Source organism: Entelurus aequoreus, linkage group LG28, assembly GCF_033978785.1.
Source record: "Entelurus aequoreus isolate RoL-2023_Sb linkage group LG28, RoL_Eaeq_v1.1, whole genome shotgun sequence".
Lineage (NCBI taxonomy): Eukaryota > Metazoa > Chordata > Actinopteri > Syngnathiformes > Syngnathidae > Entelurus > Entelurus aequoreus.
The window spans coordinates 19,213,425-19,236,511 of NC_084758.1; the positions used below are offsets into that span (position 1 = coordinate 19,213,425).

The following is a 23,087-nucleotide window of genomic DNA, read 5'->3' on the forward strand; positions in this document are numbered from 1 at the left end:
AAGTGTGTCAGGTTTAGGGTGGAATGAGGGGCCCCTTTTGGAGTCTTGTGTATGGGGGTGCAGAATTTGGTGTTAAGGCCCTGGTCACAAGGGTTTTTGCGTGCTATGGCTTGCGGTGATAAGAATAGGATTCTTATTCTGGTCTTGTCAGGCAATCGTACCAAGTTTGATCCCTGGTTTGAGTTGTTTCAGGAAGATCTGCGAGTTTATACTTCACGTTTTTTTCTCTAATTACACAGCCATACACCTTACAGTCCTATAACTTGGTATGTGACACATGCTAACGGATAGCATGCTAATGTTTTCATGCTAACATTAGCATGAAAACTTTTTGAGCTAAATTTGCAACCGTTTACTCCAGAGTCGTATAACTTGGTATGTGACACTTGTTAACTCTTAGCATGCAAGCGTTAGCATGCTAGCAAGCTAATATTAGCATGTTAACTGTTTTTGCTATTTTTTCACTTTTTTCTCTAATTCCGCAGTCATACACCTTATAGCCGTATTACTTGATATGTGAGACATACTAACAGTTAGCATGCCATCGTTAGCACACATGCTAAGTATTAGCATTTTAATGTGCGCATGCTAACGTTTTAGTCTAGCTCTGTAGCTCTTTTTGGGCAGTTACACCTACAACTCACGGATTCAGACACTCGGCACCATATTCAAAGTACGCCGGCTCCCGACGACCCCCGGCCAGAGGTCCAGGGCACAGATAGCAGGTCCACCAAAATTTCCGCGGGAATTTTGTAATATTTAAATTATGTTTAATTTGTTATTTTACACAAAGAATCATTATCAAACAATGTATTTCCCATGAATTCGTTTTAAGATCAAGTTCAAGGGTAATTCAGAAAGCACCCCAAAGTGTTGTACAAAAAATGACAAAGATGAACCAATAAATTGAATAATAAAATAAATGAAAACATCTGTCAGGTTTAAAATAAAAGAAAATAGATAAAACAAGCAAATAAAGCAGAATAAAATATTTAAAACCAAAATGTCTCAAAGTCTAGCTCAGCTTATTTTTAAAAGCCATTGTACAAAAATGTGTTTCAGAGCTGTTTTAGCATCAAATTAAGTTGAAGTTTGAGTAATAGTATAATAGTTTTTTGTAATGGGGCGGGGGCCTCCAAATAAAATTCTGCAAAACTACCATGGTACCCCCTCTTTTTAATGAATGTGTCCTTGACACTCAGCATCAAGGGTTGGAATTGGGGGTTAAATCACCAAAAATGATTCCCGGGCGCGGCCACCGCTGCTGCTCACTGCTCCCCTCACCTCCCAGGGGGTGATCAAGGGTGATGGGTCAAATGCAGAGAATAATTTCGCCACACCTAGTGTGTGTGTGACAATCATTGGTACTTTAACTTTAAAAGGTCCGACAGAGACCAAATTGCACAAAAAACTGAATAATTTCTCCCATAGGAAATATTGTAAATATCAAACCGTTCCAGACACCCCAAAAATAACACTTTTAATAACGAATAATTGTAATTGTCCATGCAGAAAACCATGTTATACATGAATTAATGAACATTCAGCATCACGTTTATCTTTATTGAAGACGGCAAAGAGTTCTCTCTTAAATTCAATGATGTTTCTCACCTTTTGTAATCAAAGTGTTGGCATTCACAACTTTATTTGGCCCCAATGTGGCTTATTTGTAAGGCATTCGATTCCTTGTTTGGGCACTCAATGATACGTAGTGTGTTGGGCACAACACACTATAGTATCACACTACTATTAATATTTATGTAACCAAATATTAACATTGCTGTATGTATACTTTTGACCCAGCAGATTTGCTCACATTTTCAGTAGACCCATAATAAATTCATAAAAGAACCAAACTTCATGAATGTTTTTTTGTGACCAACAAGTATGTGCTCCAATCACTCTATCACAAAAAAATAAGAGTTGTAGAAATTATTGGAAACTCAAGACAGCCATGACATTATGTTCTTTACAAGTGTATGTAAACTTTTGACCATGACTGTATATAAATGTTTGTTATATGCCGCCTACGGAAATGACATTTTGGATCTTTCTGATTGGCTAAAATGGTCTTACAGTCCTAGGCCACAGCGCCCCCAGTAGTTTGGCATGCGTATGACACCCAGGGTATGCGTTTGCTTGGGGACAGATATAGTTTTTTTAAATGCGCACATTTGGCTCGAAGTCGTTTTAAAAAGTTCCCAAGCTATAAAAGTTCAAGTATGCAAATGCAGAATGAAGAATTTTTAAAAAGTCACAAGTAATTGCGCATTTGAAGAGCGAAGGGCAGTCAGTAACAATAACAATGGAGCTTTGGCACCATCTGCTGGGCGTGCTCTGGTATTACATCTGCACCAATATGCACATTTATGACTCAATAAGAGGGGGTTTGAAGGAAAAAAAAAACATCTTAACGTCATGACAGTGATTTACATTTTTAATATTTAAAAAATACAGTCATAATATCGAAATGTGGAGTATGATAAGGAACACTGGAGTCATGGAGGACATGTGGAAAAGGCATAAAACATTTAGAAGTAATTATTTCGTTGAAGCAAGACAGCAGCCACAATATTAGACACATTGTTGAATTAGTGTTCGGCTTAGAAACTGACGTTTCATTCAAATAGATGTTTACTTTTAGGGGAGTCTGGACAGCCCCGTGTTGGGAGTGTGCAAGTGTACCTAATGTTGTGGCTGCCAAGTCCACATATACAAAAACAAAAGGACACGTTATGAGGGCGTACATTATATATTTATACACATTAAAAACAAAAGTGAAAATCAATTAAAATATCTATTTTTTTTCTCTGCATGATTCTGGATGGTGGTACGTTTAAGACTTTAAAAATTCGAGTAAATAAATACAAAAGGTAACTTAAAGCTGCCACAACGACACATGGTGCATTCAGGCACTCCTTCCCGAGTGGGTAAAAACATTCCTCCGCACTACAATAACACCAAGCATTGTTATTCTTTTTTTATTTTCTTTTTTCCCCCAGTATTTACACAAAGTAGGGCGCTTTATCTCGTTTTCTCCACCAGTGTCAATATTCACATACAATGACATACATCTTGACCCACACGATTGTTGCTTCTTTATCTGGACGGATTTTGCAAAAATCTGCAGCTCACCAAAATAAATGACAACAAATATTTGTTGGCTGAACATTGTCATTCGTGAACATTATATTTAAATATGTAACAGACCCCGAAAACATGGATTCCTTTTGTTTTTAAGTGGAATATTAACAAAAGAAATGAATCCGGTCTTAAATAGCAACTAATGACCTATCATACAGTGGCATGAGGTTTTGATCTGGATGGATTTTGCCGCCAAGCGTGCAAAGAAACGTGCCGTTCTTTCCTAAACGTACCACAGGTGGTCAGAATGGGAGTTTATTGCTGATTAACCGGTTGACGATGACACATTTGAAGGGAATAGTCATGACAGTGCATGACAGGCTGCAAAAGACGCCGCAGATGGCGATGCAGTCTATTATACGGGGCGGCGGTTGCTAAGTGCGAAGAGGGAGCGACGGTTCCAATCATGCGGCGGATTGAGATTAATAAATCGAGACAGGGATTAAAAAGAGGCATTGTTTAAGAAAAAACAACAACACAGCAAACATTGTCCTACGTATATCTATCATACAGTATCTCGTTCCTCTTTTAAATATAGTCCAAGAACAATGAATATAATTATGAGGCGTTTGTAGCACATACAGCGTCTATGCTACGAGTTGCTAATAAGGCTTTGAAATGTTTTCTTGCTTGTACTTTCCCGACAGACTCTAACACCCATGGAGAAGCGCACGTTACAGATAAATAATTGTACAAAAATGTCCAGTATTGAATGTTTTGTCAGGTTTTAAATAAAAAATAGTGCTTTGATTGAAAATACTCCACATATGCTTATTGGGAGACCCGAACAGTGCATCCAGTGACCTCGTACTTCCGTCCCATCACCTTGCCCAGCCTCATCTTTAATATTTGGCACTTTGCGGGTTTCTCCGGGCGTCTGGCGTGGGTCACGGCGTCCGTTTCCTGTACGGGAGACCGCGGTTTGGGGTGATTGAGGATCACCACAGGCTGATCTGGGCCCGGGTTTGTCACCAGCTGGTCCGATTTGAGCGGCATCAGTTGGTTCTTGGTGCGGGGGCCGGGTGCGGAGGTTGGGGGATGGCATACGGACGCTACGGGTTTCCCCCGCTGGCCCGACTGGAGCGCCATCAGTTGGATCTCGGTGCGGACGCTTGGTGCGGACGTCGAGGGCTGGCATTCGGACACTACTGGTGTAAGCTGCGCCGCCAGCTGGTCCCACTTGAACACCAACAGTTGGTTCTTGGTACGGGGGGCGGGCGTAGACGTCGGGGGCTTGCATTCGGGCGCTAGGGGTTTCAGCCGCGCCGCCAGTTGGTCCCACTTGAGCACCCTCAGTTGGTTCTGGGTGCGGACGCTTGGCGCTGACGTCTGGGACTGGCATTCGGACGCAACGGGTTTCAGCCGCGCCGCCAGTTGGTTCCACTTGAGCATCCTCAGTTGGTTCTCGGTGCGGACGCTTGGCGCTGACGTCGGGGGCCGGCATTCGGACACTACTGGTTTCGGCCGCGTGTTCAGCTGGTCCCAATTGAGCGCCATCCGTTCGTTCTCGGTGCGGACGCTTGGCACGGACGTCGGGAGCTGGTATTCGGACACTACTGGTTTCGGCCGTGTGAGCGCCATCAGTTGGTTGTTGGTGCGGACGCTGCATGCAGACGTCGGGGGCTTGCGTTCGGACACTACGGGTGTCGCCAGCTGGTCCGACTTGAGCGCCATCAGTTGGATCTCGGTGCGGACGCTTGATGCAGACGTCCGGGTTTTGCATTCGGACACTAGGGGTTTCGGCTGCATCATCAGCTGGTCCGACTGGAGCGGCATCAGTTGGATGTTGGTGCGGACGCTGGGTGCGGACGTCAGGCGCTTATATTTGGGCGCCCTGGTTTTCGGCCTTTTTCTGCTCTTCTTCCACGCGCCGTATTCGTCCACTCTTGTCAAAGGGACGGTCACGTATTTTGACAAGTTATACACAGAATTCACAACAGCAGAGGACTTATTACAAACCAGCTCATTGTTTCCAGACTTCAAACACTTATTTTTGTCCATCTGCGTCATGCTGTCCTTCTCATCATTCGCTTCCTTTTTAATGTCATTCCGTGCCATGACAGGCTGGTGTTCCATTATTTTCTCATGCCGTTCCAGTTTGACAGGGACATGCGCCCGCTTCGCTGGTAACCGATCCTGCGTATCGGCAGCTGGTTTCAAACCCTCGATGTTGTGACATTTGTCCATGACGATGCCCCGCAGAGCCATGACCATGGCGCCCTGAGTTTCCCCTGGTTGTTGGCTCAGCGAAAACACAGAGGAGATGACCGGGAAGCTCTCGGGCTCCGGCGTCTTCTCCCTGGAGCCGACGCCCGGAGGCCCAGCTGGTACGCCGGACTTGCGGCGAGAGGAATCCATGGGCGCTTTGACAGATGGCGATTCATTGAGCAATCTTAGCAAAGTGGAGGGAACTTGGAAAGAGGACTTGGGAGAGGGTCTGTTCTTGCCGAGCTTGATCCTCAGAGGTGCCACTCGCACAGCTGCACCTGAAGGATCGTTTGAAGAGGAGGAGCTCTGATTTTCCAGGTTAATACCATCTGGAGTCTTCCTGACTTTGGAAGAGGCTTTAACTTTGACGGACGTCAACATGTCTCGAACGGGACGTCCTGCCACGGCGGAAATAGTCTTGCGATGCTCTGGAAGACTTGTCTTTCTTTCGTCAGTTTTCTGCTGAGAAACACACAATTCAGTTTTTTCTGGCGGCACAAGGCAGGTCTTTCTTACGAAGATGACGCCATCATGTTTAGCTCCAGGGGAAACAGGTTTGATCCTCGCCGTCGGAATCTCCGTCTTTTCTTTTGCAGGATGGTGGACAATTTTAGAAACCTTGTTTGGGTAGTACTCCGATAGGTTGATGACTTCCTCCGACGTTCTCTTCATCGAGACTTGGTTGGAGATGAGGCTTTTGGACGTGCTGACCGGGGTCATTGTTTCAAACGGCTTCTTGTTCACAAAGCACATCCCCGTATTTGTTATCTTCGTCGCATTCGGGGGATTCAGTTTGGATGCTACGGTCTTCCCCGCTTGGGGGTTTTGTTCAACTGCTGTCCTTGTGTCTGTAATGACTACATCATTGTCGTCTTGTTGAGAGACCAGCCTCAGTTTGAGCTCTTTAGACCCATTGACGGTTTTCACTTCGACAAGTTCCACCAGGCAGCCGGCAGGGATCGACACCTCCTCAGGGAGCGACACCGTCAAAGCCCTGTTGTGGTTAAGGACATGATTTGAAATACCATTAGGGTGACTTAGGAGCTTTGTGTCTACTGTCCTAGAATTCGGCCCGCCTTGGTCCAGTCTGACAGCAGGCCTGGTGGGGAACGGCGCGGGCACGCTGACCGGCGGAAATGTTGACGGTGGATTCATAGCCGTGCCAATCTTTGGGGGTCCTTGACTACTGCTCACGTTATGCACGCGCTCAATGTGCTTCACCATGCAGAGCTTCCTCACGTAGCCAATGCCACAGTACGGGCAGGTGAACGTTTGCTTGAGATGTTGCTGCATGTGGGCGGTGAGCTCGTCCTGGCTCGACACGGATTTCTGGCAATAACTGCAGTACAGTTTCGCCGCCGTGTGCTCGAGCACGTGCTTCTTGAACAACTCCATGTCCGACGCCATAAATCCGCACTTGTCGCAGCATGCCATTTTGGTGGAGCTTGGTACGGGGACCACGTAGACGGGCGGTGCCATGCCGTACATCGTGGAGAGGAAGTTCTGATAGGCCACGGGCTTCATGCTGATGGGGTCACCTCACGGCAGCAGCAGCTCCACCCGCTTCCACGGTTTCACAGCACAGTCCGCATCCGTTTCTGCTTATCGTGTCTGCTGGAGTGCGATCTTATATATTCAACAAGACAAGACAGAGACATGATGTTAAGGTATTTCTGTTGATTTGGCATCAATATAAGCCTAGCCCCTCCCCCTAGGTTTCTCATTCACTTTGGGTCTGCGGAAATGCATGCAACACCAACAACGTTTGCACACCAAACCCCCGGCAACTGCAATTACTAAGATAAATTATAAATAAAAATGCATGGGTTCAAATTTTTGTCCTGCTTTTTTTGCATACGTTTTCTCTGATTACAACGTGAAGGCCCGACCAATGAGGCTACACCACGGCAAGAGGGGTCACAAAGACGACGCCCGACCTGGGGGGAAATTTGCCTACTCGTCAGGTAGATAAATGTCACGTACGTACCTCATGTATATTGTTGGACGAGCACCTTAGGAGAAAGTGTTGTATTAATGGATGTTTTCACTACGCTGCAAATCAGCGGCTTTCGCCATTAGCTTCGGTTGGGATAGCTTGTTTGGATTCCTCCGGAAAACAAAAAAGGGCCTTCAGAATAAGGACGTGTGTTATTTCATTAAACAGTCAAACGTATTTAAACTGACGAGACTTTCTAATTTTTCCTTTTCCACACTTTTGCTTTACATAATAAACCGACTGTAATAGTTTAAGCTGTGGAATAATGTAAAGGTTTATAATATCTTTCGAGTGGGGTTTTACTTTGACAAAACCGGATGCATGCTTTTTGACTGTTTTTTTTAACGGCCGGACTGAGTGTACGGCGCGAAGCACAAGTGCTATTCTCTAGGTGATTATACGTAAAAACTACGTGTACAATTACATGGGAGATTTACGCTGGATTCTTACGGCTGTTTTGACGAATGATTTAGCGTCCTGATTGGTTCATATACCGGAAGCGCTACTTCCTGTTTCGTATTGTTTATTTATCTTTTTTAATTGTTTAATTTTTTATTTTTTTTAATACAAACCTTTATTTATAAATTTCGACATTTACAAACAGTTGAAAATAATAATCAAAGTAAGTACAAAAAAAGTACAAAACAGTACAAAAAGAGTACAAAACAGCGCCAGGGGGTTGTAAATTCAAAGTAGCTCAAATAGAATGCAAAATATATATATATATATATATATATATATATATATATATATATATATATATATATATATATATATATATATATATATATATATATATATATATATATATATATATATATATATATATATATATATATATATATATATATATATATATATATATATATATATATATATATATATATATATATATATATATATATATATATATATATATATATATATATAATAAACAAAGTGCAAAGCCATAGGCTCACTCAATCTCAGTAAATAACTTAAATTTGGAACACAGCATCATCGTTTTCACAGCTTTTTGGTTGTATTGTTTATTTATCGGCGCACACATGTACTGTTTCCCTGATTTAGGATGTTTTATATTCAAATACTACGCCTTGTCTGCGAAACCTTAATATTGAAGATGTTCATTTCTGTGATGAAAAATGTTCCAACAAAATATATAAGGGCAGTTTTAGTGAAATAATATTTTCCGGGCACAGTTCATAGACAATATATCCTGAATGAATTTACAAAAGTTGAGCTAAGGAAAATAAGGACAAGATATATTACATACCCAATTTTTCCCAAAATTAAAGAAATACAATTTAAAAATTATTAAGGGAATATACCCTTTAAATTATTTTTTGAAACTTAAATTTAACATGGAGGTTGATATATATGTGGAGCTGTAGAGGATGTCAATCATCTGAGTGTGGAATGTGAGAGTGTACATGTGTTTTGGGAGGAGATCAGAGATCATCTCGGATGACGATGAGTCCGCCTACAGGTGGACCGGGTGCAGCCTCAACAATCTGGAGCTGCACGTCCAGAAAACAGTGGAGATGATCATGGACTTCAGGAAGGTCACAGCCCCACCATCCCCCCTCACCCTGATTGACTCTCCCATCCCCGTCTCCATTTTGGACTCCTTCCGTTTCTTGGGCACCACCATCACCCAGGACCTCAAGTGGGTGACGACCATCAGCTCCCTCATCAAGAAGGCGCAGCAGAGGATGTACTTCCTGCGACAGCTGAGGAAACTTAAGGTGCCGACCGAGATGCTGGTGCAGTTTTACTCAGCCATCATCGAGTCCATCCTCACCTCCTCCATCACCGTGTGGTTCCCCGGCGCCACAGTCCAGGATAAGCATCGACTGCGGCGCATCGAACGTGCTGCTGAGAAGGTGATTGGCTGCAAGCTCCCATCCCTCCAGGACCTGTTCTCCTCCAGGACCAGGAGGCGTGTGGATCGGATCACAGCTGACTCTTCTCACCCTGGACACAAACTATTCTCCCCTCTCCCCTCAGGCAGGAGACTACGCTCCATCCAGACCCACACCTCCCGCCACCTGAACAGTTTTTTCCCCTCGGCCATCAGGCACATGAACAATAACAAGATCTGATAGCTCAGTTACAGCTCTTTTTATTACCGAATCTGTGTTGTATGTGTTTTAGGTTGCACGATTGCACCAAGAAAAATTCCTAGTTTGTGAAACTGTTCTCAAACAATGGCATTAAAAACTATTCTGATTCTGATTTATGAAAGTAAGGCCTACATTTTGTAATTGGCTTAATGGTTTACAATTATCAATTAAATCTTGGAGAATGATTAAGAGTACAAAAGACCTTAAATTGATATCCTTGTTAAAAACATTTAAAGTGATTTAAGTAGCCCTTTTTGTCCTTTTTTTTCCTTCCATATTTTTTAGTATCATTACTCACTGTATTTGCTTTTAGACTAGACTAGACTTCCTTTTTATTGTCATTCAAATTTGAACTTTACAGCACAGATAAGAACGAAATTTTGTTACATAAGCTCATGGTAGTGCAGGATAAAAAAGCAATAAGATGCATGAATAAATAAATAAATATATATAAATAATATATAATTATATATATAATAAATACATTTTTATAAATATATATATATAAATAAATAGATTACTGTACAGATAAATATATTGCACTTTTTCACATGCGTCCACGTTTATGGATGTATGTTTTGTTTTCTTTCCTTGATGTTAAAAGTGCCTTGACTTTTGTGTGAATTATAGATGTATGTTTGTTGTTCAATAAAAAAATAAAATAATTTAAAAAAAAAAACTGCTATTCTTTTTTTTTCGGAATTTTATAAACCTTTATTTATAATAATATATCCCGGTGTGTCTCTCTAAACAGTCCGGGTAGAAACACAACACATACAAGCATTTCCTATTGCTACATGGGAGATTTACGCTGGATTCTTACGGCTGTTTTGGCGAATGATTTAGCGTTCTGATTGGCTCATATACCGGAAGCACTACTTCCTGTTTCGTATTGTTTACTTATCGGCACACATGTGTACAGTTTCCGTTAAACACACTGTAAAATTGTGAATTGTTATCCATTAGCTTGACAGAGTGAGGCACAAAATGGTGGAAAAATGCTACCCGTAAAGACAAGCAGGTATCTTCAAGTTGTGTCCACTTCACTGGCACTACTACCCCCCAGGTATGTAATTTCCCATGATAAATAGTCTTAAAGCTTGATACGAGGGACATATTTGCCAAAAAAGTAGGTTGTTTGGGGTATTTATGAAGTACTCTCGCTGTGGTTTTGACACCTGTTGTTAAAGTGGGCGCCATTGTGGGCAGGTTTTCTAGGATTTGCCCGCCATTGTTGCATTTCATAATGACAGTGCAGCTTTTTTCAGCTGGACCCTCCCACCCGCACGTCCGCTTCCTGGTTATGGCGATATTACCCTGCCTAACTCGGACCCCTTTCCCCTTCTTCTCGCCCGTCACCAGACGTCGACCTTCCCCGTTTATCCGAGCGATCCGTCGCGGTATGGCAGCAACAACCAGAGCAGATGTGACCCGGTTCGACTTCCTGGTGATCGGCGGCGGCTCCGGAGGTCTCGCCGGGGCGCGGAGGGCGGCGGAGCTGGGCGCCACCGCTGCCGTGATCGAGAGTCACAAACTCGGAGGTACCTGCGTGAGTAGCCATTCAAACACCTGACACCTGGAACCTCCGCTCCGGTAGACCGTAAAAGTATGTAAAAGACCAGCAGGAAGACCTGGAGAGAGTGTCACGCTGGGTAAATGATAGTAAACTTGTTGTGAATATTGACAAAAACAAAAAGCATTCTTTTTGGATCCAGGCATATGCTTGTTGATGACCCACAGCTTCATATTTCAATGTCAGACATAGCTTCATATTTCGATGTCAGACATACCTATTGAGCAGGTCAAAAAAGCAAAACTGCTTGGTGTGCTATTAGACCAGGGGTCGGGAACCTTTTTGGCTGAGAGAGCCAAAGCCAAAGATTTTAAAATGTATTTCTGTGAGAGCCATATTATATTTTTTAACACTGAATACAACTAAATGCGTGTATTTTTAAGTAGGACCAACATTTGTAGAGTGTAACAAGTCTCTTATTCTTTCAAAGGCCTACTGAAATGTGATTTTCTTATTTAAACTGGGATAGCAGGTCCATTCAATGTGTCATACTTGATCATTTCGCGATATTGCCATATTTTTGCTGAAAGAATTTAGTAGAGAACATCGACGATAAAGTTCGCAACTTTTGGTCGCTGATAAAAAAAGCCTTGCCTGTACCGGAAGTAGCGTGACGTCACAGGTTGTGGAGCTCCTCACATCTGCACATTGTTTCAATCATGGCCACCAGCAGCGAGAGCGATTCGAACCGAGAAAGCGACGATTTCCCCATTAATTTGAGCGAGGATGAAAGATTCGTGGATGAGGAAAGTGAGAGTGAAGGACTAAAGGGCAGTGGAAGCGATTCAGATAGGGAAGATGCTGTGAGAGGCGGGTGGGACCTGATATTCAGCTGGGAATGACTAAAACAGTAAATAAACGCAAGACATATATATACTCTATTAGCCACAACACAACCAGGCTTATATTTAATATGCTACAAATTAATCCTGCATAACAAACACCTCCCCCCTCCCGTCCATATAACCCGCCAATACAAATCAAACACCCGCACAACACACTCAATCCCACAGCCAAAAGTAACGTTCACCTCCGCAAAGTTCATACAGCACATATATTTCCCCAAAGTTACGTACGTGACATGCACATAGCGGCACGCACGTACGGGCAAGCGATCAAATGTTTGGAAGCCGCAGTTGCGTACTCACGGTAGCGCGTATCCAACTCAAAGTCCTCCTGGTTGTGTTGCTGCAGCCAGCGGCTAATACACCGCTTCCCACCTACAGCTTTCTTCTTTGCCGTCTTCATTGTTCATTAAACAAATTGCAAAAGATTCACCAACACAGATGTCCAGAATACTGTGGAATTTTGCGATGAAAACAGACGACTTAATAGCTGGCCACAATGGTGTCCCAAAATGTCCGCTACAATCCGTGACGTCACGCGCAAACGTTATCATATCGAGACGTTTACAGCAGGATATTTCGCGGGAAATTTAAAATTGCACTTTACTAATCTAACCCGGCCATATTGGCATGTGTTGCAATGTTAAGATTTCATCATTGATATATAAACTATCAGACTGCGTGGTCGGTAGTAGTGGGTTTCAGTAGGCCTTTAAATAACATTGTTATTCTGAAGCTAATCAATAAAATACTTCGTACCAATAATGCGACTTCTTGAACAGGTGCGGTAGAAAACGGATGAATGGATTAAAATGAATGAGAAGGTTTTATATTTTGAATGTTATTTTTAACACTGTGATTACCAACGGAATTATTCGTTACTTATCGTGTTAAGCAGTGTCCGCTAAGATTTATCTGAGAGCCAGATGCAGTCATCAAAAGAGTCACATCTGGCTTTAGAGTCATAGGTTCCTTACCCCTGTATTAGACAGTCAACTGTCATGGTCCGATCATATTGATGGTATTTCAATGAAAATGGGAAGAGGTTTAACCATGGTCAGGAAGTGCTCCACGTTCTTGACATCCTCAACAATGGGTCAAGTCATACAGTCCTTGGTTTTCTGTAGAGATGTCCGATAATATCGGCCTGCCGATAAATGCGTTCAAATGTAATATCGGAAATTATCGGTATCGTTTTTGTTTTTTTTATCGGTATCGTTTTTTTAATTTATTTTATTTTATTTATTTTTTATTTTTTTAAATCAACATAAAAAACACAAGATACACTTACAATTAGTGCACCAACCCAAAAAACCTCCCTCATTCAAACTCATTCACACAAAAGGGTTGTTTCTTTCTGTTATTAATATTCTGGTTCCTAGATTATATATCAATATATATCAATACAGTCTGCAAGGGATACAGTCCGTAAGCACACATGATTGTGCGTGCTGCTGGTCCACTAATAGTTCTAACCTTTAACAGTTAATTTGACTAATTTTTTATTAATTACTATTTTCTATGTAACTGTTTTTATATTGTTTTACTTTCTTTTTTATTCAAGAAAATGTTTGTAATTTATTCATCTTATTTTATTTTATTTTTATTTTTTTAAAGTACCTTATGTTCACCATACCTGGTTGTCCAAATTAGGCATAATAATGTCTTAATTCCATATATCGGTTGATATCGGTATCGGTTGATATCGGTATCGGTAATTAAAGAGTTGGACAATATCGGATATCGGCAAAAAGCCATTATCGGACATCCCTAGTTTTCTGTCATCTTCATTACTGTCCTATAATATGGTCCGCTACGACTAAGTCTGACCTGAACAAACTGCAACTTGTTCAGAACAGAGCGGCTAGACTGGTACTTACATGTTCTTTGCGCACTAATATTTCATTTATGCATTCACGCCTGTCCTGGTTGTCTGTTGAACAAAAGATGCATTGTAGTCTCCTTATGTTCTTTAGAACTATCATTTTAGATCAATCACCAGATTACTTTTACAAACAGTTTTTAAAATCAACTACCACACATATTCATAACACTAGGAATGCCAGCAATGGCTATTTGGCACTTCCTGCTCCCAGGACCAATCTCCTCAAACATACAGTCATGTATAGATGTACATCATTCTGGAATGGGTTGACACCTCACATTAATCTCTCACAAAGTACATTGTCATTCAAGACCGCTTTGAAGATACACCTATTGCAGCTGCCCACATGACGTGAATTTTTAATACTGGGTTCAACTAGCTTTTTATCTTATGTTGTATTTTTCCATTGTATAATGTCTGGTAATGCATGTATTCTTTGTATTTTAATTTTGTATGCTCCTATATGGACCCCAGGAAGACTAGCAGTCGCCTTGGCGTCAGCTAATGGTGATCCATTCAATAAACAATAAGACCTCCATCTTGTCCTCTTCTGCTCCGGTGTACACATAAGCGTGCCTAAGGGCTACTGTAGCTTGTTAAAAGTTAAAGTTAAAAAAACAATGATTGTCACACACACACACTAGGTGTGGCGAAATTATTCTCTGCATTTGACCCATCACCCTTGATCACCCCCTGGGAGGTGAGGGGAGCAGTGAGCAGCAGCAGTGTCCACGCCCGGGAATCATTTTTGGTGATTTAACCCCCAATCCCAACCCTTGATTCTGAGTGCCAAGCAGGGAGGTAATGGGTCCCATTTTTATAGTCTTTGGTATGACTCGGCCGCGGTTTGAACTCACAACCTACCCATCTCAGGGCGGACACTCTTGATTGATTGATTGAAACTTTTATTAGTAGATTGCACAGTACAGTACATATTCCGTACAATTGACCACTAAATGGTAACACCCGAATACGTTTTTCAACTTGTTTAAGTCGGAGTCCACGTACATCAATTCATGATACAAATATATACAATCAGCATAATACAGTCATCACACAAGTTAATCATCAGAGTATATACATTGAATTATTTACATTATTTACAATGCGGGGGGTGGGATGAGGAGGGTTTGGTTGATAACAGTACTTCAGTCATCAACATTTGCACCATCAGAGAAATGGGCATTGACACTGTAGGTCTGACTTGGTAGGATATGTACAGCGAGCAGAGAACATAGTAAGTTCAGATGGCATAAGAACAAGTATATACATTATGAATACATTTGATTATTTACATTTGGTTATTTACAATCCGGGGAGGTGGGATGTGGAAGGCGGAGGGTGTTAGTCAAGGGTTGAAGTTGCCTTGAGGTGTTGTTTTAGTGCGGTTTTGAAGGAGGATAGAGATGCACTTTCTTTTACACCTGTTGGGAGTGCATTCCATATTGACGTGGCATAGAAGGAGAATGAGTTAAGACCTTTGTTAGATCGGAATCCGGGTTTACGTGGTTTGTGGAACTCCCCCCTGGTGTTTTGGTTATGGCGGTCATTTACGTTAAGGAAGTAGTTTGACATGTACTTCGGTATCAGGGAGGTGTAGCGGATTTTATAGACTAGGCTCAGTGCAAGTTGTTTTACTCTGTCCTCCACCCTGAGCCAGCCCACTTTGGAGAAGTGGGTTGGAGTGAGGTGTGATCTGTGGTGGAGGTCTAAAAGACTAGCTTGTTCTAACCATTAGGCCACTGATTGTTGTTTACCTTATACCCTTATTTACCCAAAGTGCTTTGCCCCGAATCCGCCAGACTGGCCCTTGAGTCGGTCTTACGTTCCAGACCCCGATGTGGCGGTTCGGGGGAAGGCGCGTGAACCTGACATGTTGTTTATAAGGAAATAGTCTTGAAAAGAAGGCTAAACATGTCACACTCTTGTGACTGTTTCAGACTGGTGTTGTTTTTTCACCGGTGTGGTGTTTACGTTCCTATCCGGTGCTCTTATTTTGTATTTTTGATGTTTTTTGGGAGGCCATAAAAAAACAGTGTCAGAAAAATTGTATTTAAATTATCAAAAAACTTTCCGTTTGTGAGTTTCCAATGAACAGACAAGAAGCTGTCTCTGCGGCACCAAGCCAAATGCTTGGAAGATTCCGCTGTGTACGATGGAATCAGACGGGAGGGGTCATCCATTGTCCTCCAAAACCTGCCAAAGCTGAATCCACGACAAGCCCAAGCCCGAGGGATCTTCTTCTTTTGTCTTCTAATGTGACCGAAAACAAGGACTGTTTACATACTACCCATTCCTGTTGAGACAGGTGTTGTTGCGTTAACATTGAACATCTAAATAAAAGAGAGGACGAAAACCTTCTTCTTCAGAGCGTGGTGCAGGACTGTGCAGAAAGTACAGTGGCCATGTCTCTCCTCAATATTGAGTCCAAATTTAATTCTGTCTCTGTTTGATTCCTTGTCTTTTGTCTTGTTTAATAGATGTCATCAGTGTTTGAACCTAACAAACAGCTACCATATTTTCCGGACCGTAGGGTGCACCGGATTATAAAGCGCACTACCGATGAATGGTCTATTTTTTTAAAATCTTTTTTTATATATTAGGCGCACCGGATTTTAGGGCTCATTAAAGGAGTCATGTTATTATAATTTTTTTGTAAATGTAAAACACTTCCTTGTGGTCTACATAACATGTAATGGTGGTTCTTTGGTCAAAATGTTGCATAGATGATGGTTTACAGACCATTTTCAAGCCGCTTTCTGACAGTCTCTTCCGGATGCGCCGTTTTGTGGGCGGTCTTATTTACGTGGCTCACCTTCGGCAGCGTCTTCTCCCTGCCATCTTTGTTATAGCGGTGTAGCGTGCAAGGACGGGAGTGAAAGAAGTGTCAAAAGATGGAGCTATCTGTTTTAATGACATTCAGACTTTACTTAAGTCAATAATGGAGCAGCATCTCCTCATCCGGAAACAACAACACCGGAAATGTATCCTGTAAAAAAATCGTCCGACCGGAACTCTAATAACTAAAGTTCCTTGGTTGAATAATGTAAACTCAATACATCGGTATGTTTTAGTGCTTTCATGGCGAGTTTACTGACAGATATAAGTAAGAACTTTACACTACTTTATATTAGAAATGGCAACAGCTGAGGATGAATGTCACATAACGAGAAGGTAGCGAAAAAGAGGAAGCTTATCGACTACGGCGCGGACACACGCAATTTTTCAGGATTTATGCAGATCCTAAATACAGATCAGCAGGTACCAGAAGGTAAGAAAAGTTGCTTTTGCATAATATTGCCTAACAAAAGCCAGATAATGTCTTACCTTATACACACACCATAATAATACTCGTATGTTTAATGCGCCGACAATCCATCAAGCGGTGTGGCTTCATAGCTTACCAAAGTCGTACTAAAACATTTTGATAGATTTTTGAGCGCCGTGTGTAATGTTCTATATTTTTAATGGAACATTTAAAATGTTGGTGTTGTTTACTTGAGACCCATCATAGTCCAGCCTACACTTATCTCTTATGTTTGACTGTTATCTACTGGTCACACTTATCATTACACCATGTTGAGTTGAGTTGAGTTTGAGTTTATTTCGAACATGCAAGCATACAACATGATACATCACAATTTCCAGTTTCTCTTTTCAACATGTACCAAATAAAATAGCTTCGAGGTCGGTAAGCTCAACCAAACCTATTCCTTACATTAGGCGCACCGAGTTATAAGGCGCACTGTTGAGTTTTGAGGGAAAAAAATGATTTTAAGTGCGCCTTATAGGCCGTAAAATACGGTACATTCCGCAATCAATTGGACATCCACGCTTGACCTACTGTAGAGTAATCATACATTTGATTGTTGTAGTGTAAAACATGTTTATTAACTAACAAAATACCAAAAAATTGTGTTCATACTCAAGTGAAAGAGTCCTTCAAAGCGCAATTACATTTCCACATTCCATTAATTAATACGCACGCACAGATGCAGTAGGTGCATGAATTCCAATGGGGAGCACGTCTCGCCAAAACACCGGTGAGAAATGTTGACAAGGTGGGGGTTTCTGCTTCACTCCAGGTCACTGGTGACCCTAATGGTAACAATTAAATGAATGTTTGGACGGATACAAGGAAGTGTGTTTTTGTAAAATGTATACATGTTTCTTGCGTACATCAGGCAGTGCAGGTGTACCAAATGTTGTGGCTAACGGATTTTGTAACCGAGGGGAAGTTGAGCAGACCGCAGGAAATTGCTCCAAGTTGGACTTCCACTCTTGCTTATTGCATTAACCCAAAAAACCTCAGTCCGATCAACTTCACTATTAGTCAAACTGGAAAATATGTTTGTTTTGTACGGCAAATAAAAATGACCAAAGGCTTTTGTTTATTTCCAGCATACTTTAAATAAGTTACATGAAGGAATATTTCAACATGTCTACGATAAGAAGTAGGACTTTATCCTAACCATTCTTCACAATGCGTCATGTTTATTCATTAGGGTTGTCAAACGATTCCTTTTTTTAATCAGATGAATCCATTAATCACCGGTGATTACTCACTTGCATAATGAATGTTTGATTAAAAAAATAAATACCATATTTTTCTGACTATAAGTCACAGTTTTTTTCATAGTTTGGCCGGGGGTGCGACTTATACTCAAGAGAGCCTTATGTGTGAAATTAACACATTACCGTAAAATATCAAATAATATTATTTAGCTCATTCACGTAAGAGACTAGACGTATAAGATTTCATGGGATTTAGCGATTAGGAGTGACAGATTGTTTGGTAAACGTATAGCATGTTCTATATGTTATAGTTATTTGAATGACTCTTACCATAATATGTTACGTTAACATACCAGGCACGTTCTCAGTTGGTTATTTATGCCTCATATAACATACACTTATTCAGCCTGTTGTTCACTATTCTTTATTTATTTTAAATTGCCTTTCAAATGTCTATTCTTGGTGTTGGGTTTTATCAAATACATTTCCCCAAAAAATGCGACCTATACTCCAGTGCGAATAAATATATGTTTTTTTCCTTCTGTATTATGCATTTTCGGCCAGTGCGACGTATACTCCGGAGCGACTTATACTCCGGAAAATACGGTAATAATATTTGTGCACAAATGCAACTTAATCGTCAAAATGTCATCCAGGTACATTTTTAAGTGTTTTATTTGAATGCAAGTCATTTATTTGCACAAAAGTTGGTAAGAGTTTATCCAAAGTTATTTCAGGCTGTATTTTGGAGTGACATTTTCCAGCGAGCACTCCACTTGGAGTCTCCTGACGTATGCATTGATCTGACCGGTTAACGTAAAAGAGCTTAATCTAATCTTAAGTGTGTGCATGAAGAATGCAATTTTTTTTGCGATTAATAACATGAGTTCATTTGGTTGGTAGAGTGGCCGTGCCAGCAATCGGAGGGTTGCTGGTTACTGGGGTTCAATCCCCACCTTCTACCATCCTAGTCACGTCCGTTGTGTCCTTGAGCAAGACATTCACCCTTGCTCCTGATGGCTGCTGGTTAGCGCCTTGCATGGCAGCTCCCGCCATCAGTGTGTGAATGTGTGTGTGAATGGCTGAATGTGGAAATACTGTCAAAGCGCTTTGAGTACCTTGAAGGTAGAAAAGCGCTATACAAGTATAACCCATTTATCATTTATTATAAATTTGACAACCCTAGTAATAATTGATTTATTTTTCAGCATGACAAATATTTATATTGTGCACAAATAAATACAAAATGTACAAATCATAGTAACTTTTTACATACTCTTGGAAAAAAACATGTTTTACTCTACACATTGTTACGCAAAAAAAAAAAGGTTTCGTATGGTGTGTGTTTTAAAGGTTGTATTTCTCCTAAAACAGTCGTGCCTCGTCACATCAGGCTTCAAATTTTGCAGCTTCAGCACATCACATTTTGGGGGGACACTTTTGTAAAACGTTTATAAAAATGTTGGTCCTAAGAAAAGCATTTTCAGGCATGACATGGCTAAATAACCTAAAACTCTCAATACTACAGTAGTATTGGCCACAAGAGGGAGCGCGCTGTTCAGTATCGTGGCCACTGATTGGCTCAGTCGTAGTCGGCATCATTACTGTATGTTGGATTCAAAGAGTAAAGGTGATCAAGGGTGTTATTTTATTTTATCATGCTCTAGCTATTAAAATACTTGATTTATGGTCAATGATTACTTTGCGGAAATTCATTTATCACTGTCATGTGATCAAGGGCAATAAATGATGACTGTGCTGTAGAACTACTAGTCAGATCACATCATGGCATATATATATATATTTTATTTTTTTTACAACTTTGTATGTATTTTAATTGAAAAACTATTTTCAAATTGCATTGGCTGTGACTTACTACTACTTTGACACCGCCAATCTAACCCAAGATCATTAATTCTCTCTGCCAGGTGAATGTCGGCTGCGTCCCAAAGAAGGTAACACGTCTTCTCCATCGAAGAATCCCCGCGCCGTGACTTTTTGCTACACCCACAAACACCTTTTTTCTCTCTCAACTTTCTACCCCAGGTGATGTGGAATGCAGCGGTCCACGCCGAGTACCTGCACGACCACGCCGATTACGGCTTTGACGTCGGAAGTGTTCAATTCAGTTGGGAGTAAGTGACTTTGTCACAAACATCCGGGGCGTACGCACAAAAACCTGCTGTACGCCCCTTTTCAGGGCAGAGTTGTGATGTATCAAAACCAACGCTGACGTGGAAATGTGCGCTGCCTCATGGCAAATTCTACAGACTGGGGATACTTTAGCCACACACAAGTGATGCTGGGTAACAGTTTACATAGAAAAGTGCCAACTGAGTGCCTATATATTTAAAAAAAAATTGGTCTGCAACCAACCGTGCACACAAACGCACATTTTTCAACTATTTCAAATATTTTTCTCGAACGAAATACCCATCAAAAGCGACTGCCTTGAGTACCTGCTGTACAAATAAGTAGTTATTTAAAATGATGTTTTTTCATTGTATCTTCTGACCAGCAAGCATGTAGACAATTAGAATGCGAGGAAGTTCACATTGACGCAAACAATGGTAGCTTGCATTTTCGTTTTAATTACCGTTTAAACAGGAATATTAAAGGCCACTGAAATTGTTTTTATTCAAACAGGGATAGCAGATCCATTCTATGTGTCATACTTGATCATTTCGCGATATTGCCATATTTTTGCTGAAAGGATTTAGTAGAGAACATCGACGATAAAGTTCGCAACTTTTTTTGTACTTTTTGAAACAGATACCGATAATTTCCGATATTACATTTTAAAGCATTTATCGGCCGATACATCTCTAATTATCATTGATATTTCGATTGGTGTTTTTATTGCTCCATTTGTAGTGCAATAATGTTTATAGTCATTACTGTGTTATTACTATTAACTTCATTAACTGGCTCTTTGCTATAATTTTTTGTATCATATTTGTATATATTGTACTTGCTGATGATGTTTTTTTTGTTTGTAGTTGTTGTCTCTCTCTAGTCTGTCTTATCCCCCTCTTGTCCCTGCAATTTCCTCCTCTGTCTTCTTTTATTTCTTCACTATTATGGCTTGACAGGATGTTGTTTAAAAAATAAAAAAAATGCAGGAAAAGGGCCCCTTCTAAAGCACTAAAAGGAAATGCTTCACAAACAAACACTGTCATTTTAGGGCTGCGCCGTTGTTGGGATGACAACTGATGCTTTATTTCACAATCTGTTTTTCAGAGCTCTGAAAAAAAAACGGGACGCTTACATCAGTCGCTTGAACCACATTTATCGCAGCAATCTCGACAAGGTAAGCATAAGTCACTTTGCATTGTGTCTCTCAAGCAGTGGTTTTCTAACCTTTAATTGAGCCAAGGTATATTCTTTATATAAGAAGAAGATCCGATTGTGTTGGATGGTTGGCTACAGGTGGCCACACATATTAAATTCTGCAGTGTTTATATTACATGAAATAATGTCTAAAAACCAATTTGGACGGAACTTTTTCTCATACGCGTGTTCGTGTAAAGATTCACCACTTTAGAATTATTTTACAATGAGATTGTTTGGAGCAAAGAAATACAATTCCCCATGGCCACAATCAGGGAAGGTGTTGGAATGTCCATCTCCCATTTCCCAAAGGAAACCATTTGACTCTGGTTTCCACGGTAACAGTTCCTCCACTGGCTTATCTTGATGAGTATTGCTGACACCCTCATGCCAGGGCTCTAGTGTGCGTCCCTTCATATGTGTGGTACTTTGACAATTTACAGTAACACATAATGACATACCATAATAACTATATCACAGGTATCAAACTCAAGGTCCGAGGGCCAAATGTGGCCCGCCACTTCATTTTATTTGACCCTCGAAAGCCTGGAAATAATACCGTATGTATCAATAAGGTACTGTAACTTTTATTACTAAATGTATTCTTTCTTTCTATATTGGGAGAAAAAAATATATGTATCTATGTAATCGCAAATGATGTTAACTTAAATACTGTCTAGTTATGCAAAAATATATGATCAAACATTCAAACCATTTTTTAAATATAAATAAATACTAATAACAATGATTTCAAAGCAAGTTATCCATCAAATTGTGCAATGTAAAAGTAGCAATAGATTGCATGGTAAAATTGTGAAACTTACGGTTTTTACAGCATTTTTCTCTAATTAAAAAACAGTACTTTTTATACTGTAATAAACTGTGGCATCGTTTTGGCATTTACAGTAATACACCGAAAAATACACAGTTGTTGATTTACGGTTAAAAAAACCAAACTGGCAGCTCAAGTGCCAAAATTTTACTGTAAAATTGCAGGTTTTTTTATTTACAGTAAAAAAAAACAAATGTACATTTTACAGTAAAATTCTGGCAACTGAGCTGCCTTTTTTTTTACCATAAAAACAGCAGTAATGTTTTTCCATTTACAGTAATATACACTACATTTAGAGGGGAAATGATTGCAACTTACCATATTTTTTTTACATTTTAGTTTTTAAAATGCCTCCCTTCGCCTTAGGGTTGGAGGGGGGAAAACTGACTGTTGTTTGTGCGTACGCACCAAACAAGAGTTCAGAGTATTCGGCCTTCTTGGATACCTTGCATGGGGTCCTGTATGGGGCGCCGGCAGGGGATTCCATAGTCTTGCTGGGGGACTTCAACGCGCACGTGGGCAATGACAGTGATACTTGGACTGGAGTGATTGGGAGGAACGGTCTCCCTGATCTGAACCTGAGTGGTGGATTGTTATTGGACATCTGTGCTAGTCACGGACTTGCGATAACAAACA

General features: G+C 40.8%; 2 protein-coding genes across 3 annotated transcripts in view; one reads left to right on the plus strand and one right to left on the minus strand.

Annotated features, from left to right (window-relative positions):
* Positions 1 to 2,426: 2,426 nt before the first annotated feature.
* Positions 2,427 to 7,653, minus strand: LOC133644977 (uncharacterized). The gene is made up of 2 exons (XM_062039757.1): positions 7,340 to 7,653; positions 2,427 to 6,978 (listed from the first exon to the last, which is right to left on the minus strand). The coding sequence occupies exon 2, from the start codon at positions 6,874 to 6,876 to the stop codon at positions 3,916 to 3,918; it is 2,961 nt and encodes a 986-aa protein (XP_061895741.1). The 5' UTR covers positions 6,877 to 6,978; positions 7,340 to 7,653; the 3' UTR covers positions 2,427 to 3,915.
* Positions 7,654 to 10,259: 2,606 nt separating this feature from the next.
* The window catches only part of gsr (glutathione reductase), a 36,508-nt gene continuing 23,680 nt past the window's right edge, over positions 10,260 to 23,087 (plus strand). Inside the window, exons 1-5 of one of the 2 annotated variants that reach the window (XM_062039987.1) lie at positions 10,260 to 10,537; positions 10,834 to 11,020; positions 20,218 to 20,244; positions 20,336 to 20,424; positions 21,530 to 21,599. In XM_062039987.1, the coding sequence (XP_061895971.1) occupies positions 10,470 to 10,537; positions 10,834 to 11,020; positions 20,218 to 20,244; positions 20,336 to 20,424; positions 21,530 to 21,599 (441 nt within the window). In that variant the 5' untranslated portion in view covers positions 10,260 to 10,469. Of the gene's footprint in view, positions 10,538 to 10,833; positions 11,021 to 20,217; positions 20,245 to 20,335; positions 20,425 to 21,529; positions 21,600 to 23,087 lie in introns of those variants that run through there. The other variant, XM_062039988.1, reaches the window with a different exon arrangement.

Excerpts from the sequence above, each read along its gene's own strand:
- LOC133644977 (XM_062039757.1), bottom strand. The coding sequence starts at position 6,876 with ATGAAGCCCGTGGCCTATCAGAACTTCCTCTCCACGATGTACGGCATG.